The sequence below is a fragment of the Tauraco erythrolophus genome, chromosome 3, assembly GCF_009769465.1.
Source record: "Tauraco erythrolophus isolate bTauEry1 chromosome 3, bTauEry1.pri, whole genome shotgun sequence".
Taxonomy (NCBI): Eukaryota; Metazoa; Chordata; class Aves; order Musophagiformes; family Musophagidae; genus Tauraco; species Tauraco erythrolophus.
Window position 1 is genome coordinate 91,118,698 of NC_141467.1, and position 17,069 is coordinate 91,135,766.

At 41.2% G+C, this 17,069-nt stretch overlaps 2 protein-coding genes across 4 annotated transcripts in view; one reads left to right on the forward strand and one right to left on the reverse strand.

Moving 5' to 3' along the window:
• The window catches only part of COL14A1 (collagen type XIV alpha 1 chain), a 126,816-nt gene extending 124,404 nt beyond the window's left edge, over positions 1-2,412 (forward strand). For both annotated transcript variants that reach the window (XM_086609544.1, XM_086609545.1), the window contains exons 47-48: positions 568-723; positions 2,084-2,412. In XM_086609544.1, the coding sequence (XP_086465670.1) occupies positions 568-723; positions 2,084-2,412 (485 nt within the window). The remainder of the gene's footprint in view (positions 1-567; positions 724-2,083) is intronic.
• A 5,017-nt stretch (positions 2,413-7,429) lies between these two features.
• The window catches only part of MRPL13 (mitochondrial ribosomal protein L13), a 34,497-nt gene continuing 24,857 nt past the window's right edge, over positions 7,430-17,069 (reverse strand). The window contains exon 7 of one of the 2 annotated variants that reach the window (XM_086609548.1): positions 7,430-7,737. In XM_086609548.1, the coding sequence (XP_086465674.1) occupies positions 7,713-7,737 (25 nt within the window). In that variant the 3' untranslated portion in view covers positions 7,430-7,712. Of the gene's footprint in view, positions 7,738-11,456; positions 11,600-17,069 lie in introns of those variants that run through there. The other variant, XM_086609547.1, reaches the window with a different exon arrangement.

Here is a 17,069-nt window from a genome sequence, read left to right on the forward strand (position 1 = left end):
TTAATCACAAGGATTTGTGTTTAGCTCCTGAAAAAGCAGAGGGGGTGATATCCAGGTCCTGTTGAAACAAGTGTAGAATTGCGTTGACTTCATTAGGGCCATTCTGGCCATCAGAGCGCTGCTATCAAGGCATTATCCAGAGGGTGTGTTGAGAGAGAGTGGGGGAATGTAGATCTGTGCAGACATCCAGGCTGTCCTCTCCCCATGAAACTGCCTTTCTGGATGTCTGAGGCTTGGTGAAACATTTGCTCTAGTTTAAATTTCTGGCCAAAAGCTGTCTCTGACAACGAAGACGAAGCAGCGGCCAGAGAGGAGGCTCGTTGGGAGCGAGTCATCTCTCTGGACCCTGCTTCGTCTTCCTTGCTGGAGGGAGGCTGCAGCCTTTCCCTCAGCCTGCCTGGAGGAGTTGGAGCAAGGACTAACTCCCTTACTCCCCTGCTCAGGCGTCTCCTGGAGGTGTTTGTAACACACCTGGTGCCATGTTTTTCCAGGCCTGGAAAGGTGAGCTCAACTCCATGCTTTTATGCAAGATGCTACTCAGATGTTTCATCTCCCTGTTCTATGCAGGACCTCCAGGAGAAAGTCGAACTGGCAGCCCGGGACCACCAGGCTCTCCAGGCCCACGAGGTCCAGCTGGTCACACTGGACCCCCAGGCTTGCAGGGTCCTTCTGGCCCGCCGGGGTACTGCGATCCGTCCTCCTGCGCTGGTTACGGCATGGGAGGTGAGTAGCCAGGAGTCAGGGTGGCTGCTGTTTGCAGAGGTGGGGGTGGCGTTTTCTAACAGCCAAAGTAAGATGGAGGCTACTGGTGAACCTTGCGCTAAAAACATGGTAGATCCCTAAAAACGTGCGTGTCAAGTGCTGCTGTACTTTGTGAGACTGCAGCCCGAAGAGGTGACCCCAGCGTAGTGACTAAAGGAAGTCCACCGTCTGATCCTGGCCTGTAAGGCGGATCCTGCGCAGGGGGTTTTTGTCCTGTACGTGTGTGTGTAGTTGTACGAGCCTGCTCCATCTCGACGGTCTGTCTGTTGAACCCCCACCTCCTAACGTTCATGGCATAAGAGTTTTGACATTTGTAGTTTTTCAAATGTGTTGCTCAACTTCCCCGTCCATGTGCCTCTGGATGGCATGAGAGCATGACCCTTACTAAACCCCTAGTAGTGTAACCTGACACAGGGATGCACGTGTCCGTCATTAACCAGTGAAGCAACCTGGAGAAAATGGTTCTTTCTACATCTTCTCTGTATCCTACTGTCCCACCTCCTTATAGCACGGAGAGGCCATGGGAGGAAGTTAACACAATTACCAAGAATGATGTCGGCCAACCTAAAATGGAACTCTATTAGTAAAGCACTAGTTACTACACGTTACACATAAGGTGTATTTGTGTGATGTTTACGGTTTAATCTGCCCCTGAGCCGATTTGTTTGTTTTACTTACCTGAATGTTTTTGTTGTCGTCTCTCCCTATCCCTTTCTCCTCACTCCCCTTCCCCGTTGTTCATTTCCTGTTTTAAGGCCCAATCCCTTACAATGGCTACCAATCCAGAAGGTGAAAGGCCCATTCTGGTTCAGGTCTCCTTTGGCTGAAGGTCAGAGATGGACGCTGAACTGCTCTGTGCTTTCCATCAACGACATTGACTACCACTAACGAACTTACTTGCTGCTGTACATGCACTTAGCTTCCTTGCACTGCTGAAAATTACTGCCTGACCCATTTTTGCCTGTTAATCGTGTATTCTAGACCATAATAATTGGAACAAGCTAAAGCAGGCAGATTGTGCAGTGTATAACAAGCACAGTATTACAACTGGACATTTGACAAATTCCGGTGGTGGTTTCCAACTAACTTGGCTGTCTGTTGGTGGGTTTCCATTTGCTCCAGCTTATTAATTTTGTTCAATGTTTTCACTGTTCCTCTATGTGAATAAAAGATGTGTATTTAAAGATGATATATATACTCACACACATTATGTATAAATATATCTCTATAGAAAATGTCAATTTCCTAACGAGCGCTTTAATTTTCTACTCCCCTTCTCCTGTGTTAACCGTATGAATACTCTTGGTGGTGGTGGGTTAAGGTGGATACGGTGAGCCAACTGATCAAGACATCCCAGTAGTGCAGTTGCCACATAACTCCTACCAAATCTATGACCCTGAGGACCTTTATGATGGTGAGCAACAGCCGTACGTAGTTCACGGGTCCTACCCCTTACCATCCCCATACTCCCAGTCCTCCTCCTATCCATCACCTCATCTTGCTCAACCAGAGTTTACTCCTGTTCGAGAAGAGATGGAAGCCGCTGAACTGAGATCCCCAGGAATTAGTCGCTTCACAAGGAACATAGCCAAAAGGAGCGTCAAGACCCCAGGACGCAAAAGGGCGGATGGAAACAAACCCTCTCAGTGAACTGTTTGAAAAAGGGAAACAATTTTACGTGCATCAGTGTGTGGCCTTTTGTCCAGGTGCCTCACCCGTCATGGAAGATGTTTACAGGCTCTTATATTAAAGGAGGAAAAAAGCGTACATGACCAGTTGACACAACAAATAATGGTAATTATCTTGCATGCCAGAAACTTAGTATGTTAGTGGGTTGGTGCTAGATGATGATGATGAAAGGTCACTTGTAGATCTTTCTCTGGAGTACTGTTCCATACACTATTCAAACTGTAGCTAAAAAAACACATCCAGCTAGATGGTGTATATGTAGAACCATTCGGAACAGTTAATGTCTTTTTTAATCCATGTTTTGCCAGTTGATTATGTTCTGTTAGTTTTGGATGAATTGCTTTACTAGCAGAGTAACCCGACCAAATTCAACAGAGAACAATGGATAATCAGGTTTTCTTGAACCCAGCTACTACTTTTGCAAAGGAATCGTATGTTAATAGATTTTTTTTTTTAACCCACATGATATAAATACACAATGTTCCACGGGAGCAAACTGATAATTTATTGTGAACCTCTTTCGTTTCTGTTTTGTATGCAAATAAAAGTGGCAAGCTTTTCTACATTAATTCTCTATTTGATTGATTTTAACTTGGAACAATTGTGTAGTTCTTTGGGGGATAGAATGTAAAGAGAAGAAATTTTCCTTTTTCAACCCTTTGGGCAACAGTTTTATTTTAAAGAACATGGGCACTTAGTATAAACAATATTTAGCTTTATTTTTGAAATTATATATGAACAAGTGGAGAGAGTAACTGTGAGATGAGGTGGTTGTACCATCTATGGACCTGAGATTTTTACATACTGACATGCCAAAGTCAAAAGACTGTCAGGAGTAGTCGCGAAGGCAACTTGGATCAGCTGATGACAAGAGGAAGGAAAAGCCCCAACCCAACTGCTTGAGGAGCACAAAGCAATTCACAATGTTAAAACCAACCAGGTAAACTATAAAGTGACTCGATAAACAGTTTTGAACAGCACTATGGAGACTAAGCAGCAAAGCAGGATTTAAAGTGGAAGCTCAAAAATGTTCGCACACTTACGTTGAAGTCATGGATTCAGACCGCTTTTAACCCAGCCCTACAAGGACAGGGAGGGAGGACAGCCTGTGGATCCCAGGGCTGCTTCCCTGCTCACCCCTGACTGGGTTCGGTCTGTTCATGCTCAGGAAGGAACGACATCAGCTCTTGCTTCTGGCCACTGCTGGACACTCTCCGCACATCAGGAAGATGACAAACTGGTACCTTTGTGGTGTAATCTCAAGTTATCTGGCCTCGAAATCAGCCTCACTGGTAACACAAACCATTTATACATGTGACTAACCCCCCAGCTGTGCGTACCCCAGGGCAAGTTCTGGCCAAGTGGCTGTGTAACTTTCTGTGCTGTGCTTCTGTTTTCCCATTATTTCTCTCACCTCCAACTCCCACCGCTTCCTTGGAGAAAGGTGAGAGAAGTTGATGGAAATGTGAGTTGAATATAGTTTCCTCACCTGGACCTGCATTTGAAGTAGAAGGTGGTAGAAAAACACCACTTACCTTACTGACTTTAAGCAGCTTAACCCCAGTGTGCAGGACGCGGAAGCACCAAGTGAGCACGGCGGTGTGTGCGCACGTGCACGTGCTGTAGCCCGGCAGTCAGAGGGCTGTTACTAAAATTAAATACAGGTTATGGCTGCATCATGTGATTAATTACCTGCTTGCGCTCGGCTGTGAACGCCTACATTAAATTGCCCCAAATGAAACGTTCTCTGTCCCCTTCCCGGCTGGTACTGGCAGTCTTCCACCCACCTGTTCTGCTCACACCTTCTAGACTCTTCCCCATGACACACCAAACTGTAGGTCCCGTGGAAGCAACTGAGTAGTTGCCGATGGAAAATCAGCATTCAGGTGATTCTGCTTGTGTTGCCTCAGAGAGACTTCGAACCTCATGTTACAGTTCGTAATTAATTTGCACCCTAGACTGGTCGTCAAGCAACACGATATCCAAATCTCAAGTTCCTGTGCGACCAGGAAAGAGTGGTGAGGCAAACCCAGGGATGTAGGGGAGACAGCAGAGACATAGTCAAATGCTTGAAAATAACACCAATGGTCTTATTTGTTCCATATTTGAAACATGAACAGTAATAGCCTGACCAAATTCCCGAGTGTGCCGGTGCTGCGAGGTCGGTGTCGCCTACATGGTGTCCCTGCAACAGCTCCTGTGCTGGTCCCCAGTCGCTCGGGCTGGGGAAGCAGCTAGAAGCAGCATGGCACCCGTCTGCCCACAGGGGATCCGGGTGCCCACAGCCTGCAGGGTCCCTGGCTGCGGGACACGCACCCAACCACCTTCCCCCTCACGCCATACGGGATGTACCTGCAGTGAATCAAACAGAGATCACCTGGGTGTAATAAAGCGGGCATACTTGTTACAATTTTATAACTTAATTTTTATACTAAAGCACAAGCTTCAGTTGCACTAGTTAAAGCAAATTAACTTTGTATTTATAATGACGTTTACCGGCACCCTGCTAACCTGAATGCTTCAGGTATCGTTGGTCATCTGTTCACTTGCTGGGTGTATCTTGGTAACAAAAAGTAACAAACTGGTGGGCACTAACAAGTTCTAAAAATATTATTCAGAATTTGTACGTTCAAAAAAAGTGAGACAGAGATGATCAATATTTTCTCCAAAATTCAGTCTCTGATTAACCAGTGTTGTATGAGTGTCTCATATTTTTCCAGACTGCCTAAGAAACTTAAGTGGTTGACTGTCAAGTATTTGGCACATGATGGACAGCTGAAGCCACCCAGATGTTACCAATAAAGTGCATGCACTGTGTTCTTACACAAAAAAGAGCATTTACTTTAACCTATTGCTTTTAAAAATACTTTTACTCATTAACTAAACGTGGTTACTGACTCGGAAACGAAGTCTGCATGTTCACTGGATAGGAACATTTCCTGGGATAAGCCCATTTGAATGCCAAACCATTACTTCATATAATGAAATGTGCTTTTAAATAAAACAGTGTTTTTATTCCTATATGATGCTGGTATAAAATGGATATAGAAAAAAAATTTTCCTCACCAAACATTGTAAACTTCGGCAGGTAACATACCAGCATCTTCTACTGCACAGAAAACAACAGGTGCTTCATTTATTTACACAACAGCTTTGTCTTGAGGGTTACCTGTGCAGAAAAGCACTAATGAACTTTAGGGAAGCAACTTGCAGAAGCAAGATCATTTTTAAGACTTATTTTGCATCATCCAACACTTCAGCTTCCTCATTTGGTTTTCATAATAAAAACGTTGCTGATTCATTCTTTAATACATTCCTTAAGTAAGGAAGGCATGTTCCTGTGACTTGAATCAAAACCAGATTTGGGCTTAAGAGGGGAAAAAAGGAAGAGTACCTCCATACGATCTGCCTTTACTGCCCGTTATTTCAATAAGCCCTTCAACATAACCTGTACCATGTTGGGTTGTCAGCAGACCTGCTCCTGTAGAGGAAGAGCCACTTAGGAAAATACACTGCACAGCCCCAAATGGATGTTTTTGTTGGTAAACAGCACTGCAAGTCCCAAGCGTGCCATCTTCAAAAGCTGTGCCCAGATGGAGAGGTGTTCTGCTTGTCTCCTGTCTTAGGCAGCCAGAACGTTATGGAGATCAGCTCTCCTGTTGATATGGAGACATTACATGATTGTCAAGAGTGAAACAGTATCAGGAATATATTTAATACCATTCAGCATCTAGAAAGTAGAGAAGAGTTAACCTTGATGTTGACATTTAAGTGTGACAACTAGACATGTAAGTGCAGAGCAGAGTAACGAGTCTGAAAAACAGTAAGAATATTAAAAAAAAAAAAAAGTAGTTATCACCCTACTCAATACTTGCCTCCATTCCATTATGCAGTTCCTGGAGGTAGACCTTTCCCACCAACACAGCTTGCCGTTTGGATGCAATCTAGCAGACAGTACCACCTCCAAAACACACGTTGTCCTTGCTGCTCTGCAGTATTCCAGCAATAGGTTCTGTCAGAACTGAAACGTCACACTTCCTGCATCCAAGAAACTCCAGACACTGTAAAATGCTGCAATTTTCCTCCCTGTAGCAAACAGGCCCTCTGTGAGCATAAACTGATTTCCCCTTGGCTTCATTTTCAGTGTTGCAAGCACACCGCATGGCATTCCCAATCAAAAGATGGCCAAAGCTTCAGGATGAAAAATTATGGTCATGACCAAATGCTTCTTTGGTCATAATGAACAGGTTAAGCTACAGGCAAAGCGTGTCGTGCAGAACAACTCTTTCTAGAACGCTGCTGAAGACTGCGCGATTAACTCCCACAGGACATGAAAAATGACCATCACAAATCTCACCATCTCCTCATCCCCCCAAGATGCACGTTCTCATGTTTTTCTTATCTCTAACACCCTACAGTACGCACGTCCGCATGTTTGGTATGTGCACTGCTTCCTCAGAGGAGTTGTGTTTTTCTAACGTAATCTGGCTCTGGAGTAAGCTTGACTTTGCTTCCCACCACCACAGTAACCTCAGTGGGTGTATTCACCTCAAAAGATAAAGGAACTGCCGGCCTGCATGGACGCGCATTCAGGAAAATCTCACTGTTCATGTCATGCGGCACATACACTCCGCGTTCTAGAACAGGCTGTCAGAAGAACCGCACAACGTATTGCAGAAGTAATAAACGGTTCAAGCTGCTGTTTTTTTCACATTCCCCAAAGACAGAACAAGTTCTACATGAACGATTCCCGTTTTCTGAACTAAGACTGGCATCCTCCCGTTCACCAGGCTGTGTGAGGATGGATCACCTCTTTTACCAGAGGAGCAAATCAGATTATTTACTAGTGTGCCGTCTGTGGGAGCTCTGTGACCACAGCTAGTCACTGCTCCTACTGCACGGAATTCAAGTTTCACGGCTTTCAGAGTGAGAAACTTCAATTTCAGTACACAATGTACTGTTTCCATGTAAATATCCATTAAAAATGTATCAATTCTTTAATAATAGTATTAAAACAAATGTAATTAACAAATACCAGCTCATACAACACAGAGTACAGGTGGCATTAACAGCATCATATCCATTCTTAGCTGTTTTAAATATAGTAATTTTTATAATCTTTCCAAATAAAGTTTGCTATCATCCATCAAAAACATTCTGTATAGAAGCACTGACTGAGATACACAGATGCTTTCATGTTAGAAGAATTTTTTTTTCAAGGAGGAGAGACATTCCTGATGGCAGCTGTTCTTCTTCTATTATTACTTCCTTCGAAAATTTTTAGGTCTGGGGGGAAAAAAAAAAAAAAAGTGCTTTAAGAAACGCATGGGAAGTACAGTAGCTTTGCTTTAAGGATGCAGTAACAGCCACATCTACTTTTACTTCCTTATTCTGGTGCTTGGTTTTGTGCTGATGAATCTTTTCTGGGTTACATTAGAAAGACAAAACAAATCAAAGTTTACTAAGACCTCTGGAATTTATAGACATCAGGACTAGTTGGTCGAGGTGTTTCTTACAAGCCACTCTTACTTTCCGAAGCAAAACAAAAAGCGTATTTAATGGAATGCAGTCTCACAATGACTTTAAGCACTAGTATTAATTTGTCTACACTTTTAAAAAATAAATAATCCATGCAAAAGTTGGCAAGTTTTAAGTTAACAGCATTGTCCCCCACAACACAACTGGAATAATTAAAACTAATGATTTAAAGAAAAACCTTCTTTAAGTCTTAAAGGTCCTGCAATCCCTTCTGCTAGGATGACAAATGTGGAAAACATTCAGACGACAGACTGCTGTTGGCAATCCTCTGCAATTTCCTACTCAAGCACATGTCACTTGCTCTGCCTGCCACACAGCCACAGCCACAGAAACCACACAGTCCCTGAACCTGAGGGCACAGGACCAGACTCTATCACGGTTTTCGGAAGAACGCTCAGTTTGGGGGCAGGCTGCAAGCCTGCCTCCCTAACAGATCCTGTGTGTGCCGCGGGAAGAGCCTGCTCTTCTCAGCACCCTGTGCCCGCGTGCAAACACGCCGCCCGGCGCAGTACCGCCTGCCACAAACACGGAGCCCGGCGCTCTCCGCTCTTTTGATGGCTGCCCTCATGCAGCGCTCCTGTCAGCTGTGTCTCACCAGACCCGAGAAACAGGCGCAGTAACAAAGGTTTCGTAACATGTAATGGGATGCTGGGTCAGTGGGTTTGCTGTGGAGCTGAATGAAAGCAAAGGCTAGAATGCAGGAGAAGCTGCAATCCACCACAGTAAACCCAGTTAAATTTCCAATGGTCATAAATTTTATCATTAATTTTGTTCCTCAATGCAAATTAAAAGCAGATAGTGATGGATGCAGGGAGCTTACTTCGGGGACAGAGAGTTTAGGTGGCTGCAGAGATGCCATATAGAAATCTAATACTTAATCAGTCATTAAAATTATATGCTCCAGACCTAGTATTTTTCAACCAACAGCACTGCAAAGTGAAGCCATTCATGCAGTTCATGTATGAGCCTGTAGGATCTTATGTGAAAGCGACTCTGGAATCCAGTCTGTGCTATTTCAAGTGTATCGTATAAAATTTGATGATTACATGAATTTTGAAGAACAATGATAAAGACAAGCTAGTGCTCAGACTGAAATGAATCATAAAGCTGCTTTGTTTTCCATTTAAATGGCATATTCTGTATTAACATTTGGACTTTTATCTTCTGTGCAAGAAAGAACTGCTGTAAGCACCATATACATTGTTAACGCACTTGCTTAATGTTGAACAGAACATTTGACCGCTGCTATGCATCGGAAAGTCAAGTCACATTTCCTGGATGCCTGGATTTCAGTACTCAGACATATTCCACGTTTTGTTACTCGGACCTCACCCCTGCACACATATTTCATTACATCACACTGTTTGTGGTGTCTTAAGAAAGTGGGATTTTGAGAAATTCTCAGCAGTGACTCAGAAGCTTTATCACTGCATCCATCCTAGACAGGTGGACTCGTGCTGAAAGATTTTACAGATGCAGCATGGTAGAGACATCCTTGTCTTGCAGCTTATAGTAACCACTCATTTTTTATAGGCCAATTCATCCTCTTGCACATTGCTCAAAGGATTTCGCGTTTTTCTTCAAACAGCACATTCAGAACTTCAATCGAGGGTTATGCTGGAGTGCTGCAGAGCTAGAGGTCTCACAGGACTTTGGTCTGGAGTGAAAATCTAATTAATTTTTTTTTTCTTGCTTGTAATCTGCATTTCAACCTTAGTGCTCATTGTCTTAAAAGTTAAATGCATAAAACATTGGACTCTTAGTTTGCAGTCTTACAAAGTTAATGAAGCTTAAAGGCAGGATTTTCTAGACTGAAACACTTGTGTGAACAAACACAGAAGTTTTTAAAGCCTTTTCTATTGCCACAGTAGGCTTTTATGCCTACTAGTACTTGGCTATTGGAGGCCACAATCTCTGCTTTTGAAGAGTCCTTGGCACTAGGAAAGCTAAGCCTTGAAAAACACTGCCTCTGGCAAAAGCATTATAAATATTTTGTCAGACGAAGAATATGAACCCACAAAAACCTTGTCTACTCCGAGAGAATTATGAACTACTTGTGAAAACCAATGGATAACTGCTCATTGATAAGTGACATAAATTCATGCAAGAGTTCTTCTTCGATGGCAGCGCTTTTGCCCTTCCTCAGCAAAGCACTGAGATTATGCTCGTGGAACAAAGGAAATTATACCTCCCAGAAGAGATGGTTCAGAAATTCACCCAAAGGCAAGACTTCACATAGATTCTTCTCTTTTTTTTTTTTTAAAAAAAAGTAACATTCTTGGGGAAAAAAAAAATAAAAATTACTGTCTATTGACAGCAGGATTCCAAGACAAGGGGACACAGGAGGCAGAACTTGGGAACTAACATCTCTGAAATCAAAGCTGAAAGGCAAAATATTATAGGTTTACTGAAAATACGCAACATTAGTCTGTGCAGCAGATGTCTGCCACTAAAACAAGTAAAAAAATATTTGTCCCACTAACATTTTATACTGCACATAAAAAGCATTAAGACACAGTCCAGTGAATTCTAGGCAAAACAGCCAGTAAATTAAATTAACATTCAATTATGCCATGCTTCTCAGTCTTCTCTCTCTTAAATTCTTTACCATTGAGTAAAAGAAACTGAAGAGCCGGTCTTACGCTCTCGTTATAGATTTTAAATATCTTAAATTCTCCCAACTTTCTTGCATACTCACAGCTATCAGAAGAAGAATACAGTTGATGTAAAATTCTGACAATCCACAGTCATTTGACTTTACAAAATAGGTAGACCTGCACATACATGCAGTTCATAGGATTTGTTATGGAAAACAAAAGGTTCTTGGTGGTCCCCACTGTAACTGCTAGCACTTTCTTTTTCCCAAAACTTTGCAGAATTAATTTCACATCAACTCCATCTTTTGAATAGATGCCAGCCCTACACTCTTCAACACTGAAGGAATCAAGTGGACCAAGAGAGTTTTTCCCATTTACAGGGAATCTGCAACTTCTTTGCCTGTACCCCACACCAAGAAGTAAAATGAAGATCAAACTAAGCCCGAGAACATGGGCTAAGATTTTCTCTGGAGGCACACTGGGTCTAGTTGAGTCTGTTTTATAACTTTGATTTCTCTCACACACATGCTTGAGTATATCTCTTGTAAACCAATACCCTGCAAAACTTCTCTGTTGAGATGTCAATTTTTTAAACAGTCTCGAATTTGCCTTTATTTTGAAAAGAATTATTGTTCTTATCTTTTGATCAAAGACAGGTGTTAATGGTAATCATTTCAGAAAGAGTTGATCCAGTCTACAGTATACAAAGAAACGAGTAAAGTATCAGGAGTGAAAGTACAGGCATTTAAAAAAAAATCACAAAAAAAAAACAAATAAAAAAAGACACCTCTGAAATTAAGACCCATTATGTAACAAAATAAGCCAAATGCCTCCTTAATACATCAAAATCACAGATATATGCACCTACAGTTTGTGTCTTTTTAGCCCTCACCGTAACGCCCACATCAGAAAAGCTCCACCACGGACAGCAGTAGTACCACTACTGTAGAAGTTGTATTACAAAACATACAGTTAAAAATACCACAGTCCTGGGACACTGCAAGTGCACGATCCTGCAGAAAGCAGAATAAAACCTTGTGTAGTATTTAGAATTTCATAGAATTTCATAGAATTTCTAGGTTGGAAAAGACCTTAGAGATCACCCAGTCCAACCGTCCCTAATCCCCCACTAAACCATATCCCTAAGTAGTTCATCCACCCTTTTCTTAAACACATCCAGGGATGGGGACTCAACCACCTCCCTGGGCAGCCTATTTACTCAGGAAACAAGTTACTCAGAGCACTGGCGCAGGTTGCCCAGGGAGGTTTTGGAGTCTCTGTCCTTGGCCATATTCAAAGGCCATCTGGACACAGTCCTGGGCAACCAGGCGGCCCTGCTTGAGCAGGGAGTTGGACCGGATGATCTCCAGAGGTCCCCTCCAACCTCAACCATTCAAATATATTGAATTTGGTCTGCGGTTAGTACAATGATGCAGTTAGAATTGCTTTTCAGACAAAACTGGAACTGTGTGAAACCTGCACAGAAGCTGAAGACAATTCACAACGGCAAGCTTTGGCCTAGGGAGGTAAGTCTCTTCAAGTCAGTGAAGAAAGGCAGCGCTTCCCACAGCACTTTAAGTAAAGATCCATTTTATTTATTCCAAACGAAGCTTAAACTACCTGTGCTGAAGTAACACTGAAGTTTGCTGATGATATATGTTAGCAGAAGAGTAACTTAAGCAGGTTCCCTAACAAGCCCCATCAACTCTAACATGCACCAGTTTGTGCAGCTGGGTTATCTTTAATCTCGGTCAGCTTCCTGATTCTCTTTATTCCATTGCTACACAGCAGAATGGAAAGGCAGGAAAAGTGATGGATGATACTCAAACCCAGCCTTTTTGCCAAAAGAAATGTTCCTGAAGCTATGACCTCAGCCTCTGAATATCTCAGATGGCAAACTCAAACTAACATACAAAGAGACCTGTTTGCATAGTTGCAGTGATGATGGGAACCCCCACATAATATTCAATATTCTTTTTCAGTATGCTGTGAAATGTGCTCTTCCTGAGGTGTTTTTCCTGTCAAAGTGGACAGAACAGAGACTCTCTCCAAAAGTTAAATGTGTTCAACTTTCAACTCCTGGAGTGAATATTTATTTCCATCAAGCCTGAACAGACTTGCTGCACAGTTCCATCTTTATTAAATTCTTGTCAGCACATTCCAGCAAAGATGTTTCCCTTTGCCTAGCAATGCTTTGTGGAGGTAAAACGGTCTCAGAAAAAATAAAATAAGGAAGCTGCTACTCTGTCTGTGAAGGCCAAATCTAAGCAATCACCAGTCTGCATTAGACTGCAAATGTCTTGATTTCAAAAATATATAGGCCATCTTCACAGCCTTATTTCTAGGTGAGCACAAGATCAGCCCCCCCATGGCAGGGAGGCTGGAACTAGATGATCTTTGAGGTCCCTTCCAACCCAAACATTCTATGATTCTATGATTGTCCTTACAGTAAAAAATAGCATTACTTACCTCAAAGAAAGAATAAAGTTAAGGCTCCACAGTAATATATGACACTGTCAATTTTATATGTAAACAAGTTATTTTACAGTCCTTTAAAGCATTTTGATTCTCAGACAATCCTTTAAAAATATTTTTCTTCATTTTTAATAAGGAATACTTCCTCAAAACTAATTATTTTAATCCGAATCATTCTGTTTCTTAGAACTTCTAAATTCATAGGCAGTAGTTATAACAATACAATTTATAATAGATATTGCTCTTCCTTCTTCTCCCCAGAGAAATTACACCACTGCCTGTTTTTCTGACCGCATGCTGCTCATAAAATATCATTTGATAACATGACCATATCTTCTTTCAAGCTCAAAAAACCTAGACAGTCATCTCAATAAACAATCTCTACTCAGAATAGTTTTCTTGTTATGTGGCATTCTCTTAGGCATGTCAAAAGAAATTGTAAAAAGTATGATTTCATGGAGTTACTAGAGTCATTTGTGCACTTATAAGCGTGTATTCATGATCGCTAACTAATGGTTTCAAAGCTGCCTCTGCTAAGGATAAGACTGTCAATGCTGCTGCAGAAGTGACCTGTCAATACCTGCTCTTGACTCAGCAATGCACACCTGGTTTGGAAGCTTTGAAGATCTCAAATTGCATTTTTCTCTTCACCTGCGGCAATTACCTCACCATCTGAGAACGTGACCCGGAGAGCCAGAGTTCCCCGTACCTCTGCAATCCCACCAGCAGTAACAGTGAGTGCTCAGAAAGGATTTAACCTTGCACCAGCACTCTGAAAGGGCAGTGCCTTAAGGCTAACCAATCCTGCACACTAATAAACTGACAGAGATGAAAGCAGTGGTACAAGAGCAAAAGTTGAAAAGAACAGGCTTTAGAATTCTGTTAAGATTTCACTGCTTCCATGAATGAGGAAAAACCACTACAGATGCATTAAAAAAATCTATAAAAATTAATAACTGTCCTATATAAAAGGCACAACCATCTTTACCAGTCACAGTCTGTGCAACATTCCCCGTTATTTAAAAAACTTCATGTCTGGTAGGATTCCTATTTATAAGAGTTATCCATAAAAAAAAAAATAAAAAGTATCAGTCTCAAAATGTTTTGGTAACTGTGATAGTAACTCATGCCAGAGGATTCTAGGTCTGTGGCTGCTATGATAGATTTTTTTTCCACTGGCTTTACTCCCATCCCCTGATTCCTGAAGAATAGCAGAATGAGCTGTTCAGGAGCTGAATGAGTCTTCAGGATGACTGTGTAGTTTTACAGAAGCTCTGCTTGGTTTTCCTACACAGATTTCAAGAATTCTAAGTAACAACAGGGATAAAATCTCTTTGAACTTGGCTGAAAAACTAAAATGCACAAAGAAACATCACTTAATTAGTGTTAAAGTACTTCTAAATTATCCCCAAATTTGTTAAGCAGTTAACCAATGATACCCAGTGGCTCATAAATGTGTCTTTTAGGAGAGTTTATGAACACCGTGGCTTCTAACAGAAGCCGACAGATGAGGGAAGACCAATTAGTGAAACGACCTCGTGGATTGATCATGCCACTTAGTATCCACCCCAATTACTCTGAGGTAGCAGGCACACTCCATCTGTATTACCGTGATGCTCTTCTTCATATTTATGGAAATCATAATCACAGGGATGTGGGATTATTGCTAACTGCTGACAGTCAGCTGCTTACACAGGATAATTCCACGGCTCATCTTTCATATCCATTTATTATTTTTCTATAAAACTGTTGCACAATACATACAGCACAAAATTTGTCGTTTATCTGATATGCTTTTTAAGGTTAATTTATGAATACAATGATAAAGTTTTGAGTATCTTAAGATTCATTTTCATAGACAAACTTAAAAGATGGTCTTCAACACAGAGCCAAAATGTACTGTAAACTCCGAAACAAGAGGAATATATATATTTTTCAGGTACACTTTGCATGTTGTGCCAAAGTCAATAGCTATTAGGTAAGTGCACTATAGCTAAAACAGATTTCTGCACACATTTCATCTGTTTGATTAATCACAGTTCTAAATAAAAACCCAAGGATTAGGCATGGCTATCATTCTCTGTAAAACTAAATTATGTGGTTACACTCAAATATCAACAGAGTTTGGAGCTGGAGGGGAGCTGAATCATTTTTCTACTCAAGATGTACCTACTATCCCAGAGTAGCTCTACGCTTCTAGTAAAATAATCAGTGAATCAGCTAATGATATTTAAACTATCATGAAATTTCCAATAACCACCTTGACCTCTTGTAAACCATGAAATTTTTGCTCTGCTTGAGGGCAAAAGAACATTTTCTATACTGGTGTAGTTCTCATGCAGGCTATCATTTTGGCTAAAAATATTTCTACAAGTATAACTTACTTCACTTGGAGAATAAGCCACAGTAACAGAAGCTGCATTTAATAACAGAATGGACTAAGAAATGGTGGCTTTGTGGATACTGTTACGCCAGTACAGCGCTACAGACTAACACTTTCCTGGTGCACAAAGCTGAAGATAAATCTTTTGTGGTCCCTGACCGCAGTTTGGTCTTTTTCCTACATAAAACTTGCACTTGTTTTAATTTTTAAAAAGTGTCCATAAATCAGGTTATCTAAACCAATGCTAATATGCATTTAGGTACTCTTAGTGAAATTAAGAATGGCTTATTACAATTTAAAATAGACTGGTTACAACCTCAGTTTCCCTAAAAAAAAATTAAGGAAAACTGAATTAAGCTGTTTAAAAATTACTGTCAATCACAGATTTTGACCTGGATTGTATGAATTCTGTCTGTGAAATTATTTAAGTTAAATCAATGCAATGCACACGTAAACCTCATCTCAGCAAGATGATGCTTTTTGCAAATGAAAAGGTTTTCTTTAAGTGATATATTCCGCTAAAAACTGTAGGACTATAGAAAGAACAGCACTATACACTTGGCTTTGTCCAAAGAATTACGTTATTCTTCAAATAAACAGAGAAGTGGGTAAAGGAATGGTGAAATGCTTTCTGGACTTACTGTTAGCACCAAAAGTGAAAAAAGCAAATCTAGACATTTATAAAAGAGCAATTAAAAAATAACCTAATTCTAATTTCATCTGGGCAAGTGGTTCAACACTATCATATACAATTGTTCTCACATTGCTTGTCAAATTCCCATCAATTTAGTTTCTATTCTCGCATATGAGATCAACAGATTTTAGGGGAAGAGGAAAGTAGCTTTGGAATTTTCTTTTTGAGAGCCTCTTCAGACAGCTGAAGTGAAGTGCCCAGTTACCCATTTATTAAATTTCTTACTTTCAAACTCTAGTTTTAGCTACAACACAAGCTGCACCCAGGAAAAGGGTATGAGAACCAGTAGCATCGATGTGTTTTGGGCACACTAAAGAAAGGCCAGTGATTCACTTTAATATGCTAAACAATCTAAACATGAAATTTTAGATTTCTAAGATGATTAAGCTACTGACCCTTCTCAATTAGTATTCAGCTGCTGTCTGCAATTAAAACCTAATGGAGAGGAGAGCAATTTTCTTCTCAAGTATCCATATGGCTTTTTGTCCACAGGAATTTAGATTCAGCTCTGGTAGCCTGAAATGTGACACCCCGTTACCTCAAGACTTCTGTTAAGTTAAATTCTACACAAAATCATGAGATACTTTTATGCCCTTACTATAAAAAAAAGTTACCAATGATAGCTCCCAGATTTTAATGGAGGATAACGATCTCCAGTTAGTTACTGGAATTCCTGCTGAGAACCAAAAAAGCCACAGAAAATGAGCTTCCAGAGGGATTCCTCAAAGAGCACATTGGAACAGGATTGGGCTGTATTGGCAGGATAGCTTTTTCCTGGTCTATACAGTTTCTGGTTTTAGGAAAAAGTAAGACTGGCTCAAGTCTTTCACAGAGGTTTGTGTTGGCCACCTCCTCCCTGAACACTGGGTACACGCCAGCCCTGCTTTGTGAGAGAAGATGAGCACTCAAGTTGGAGGAACAGAACTTATTC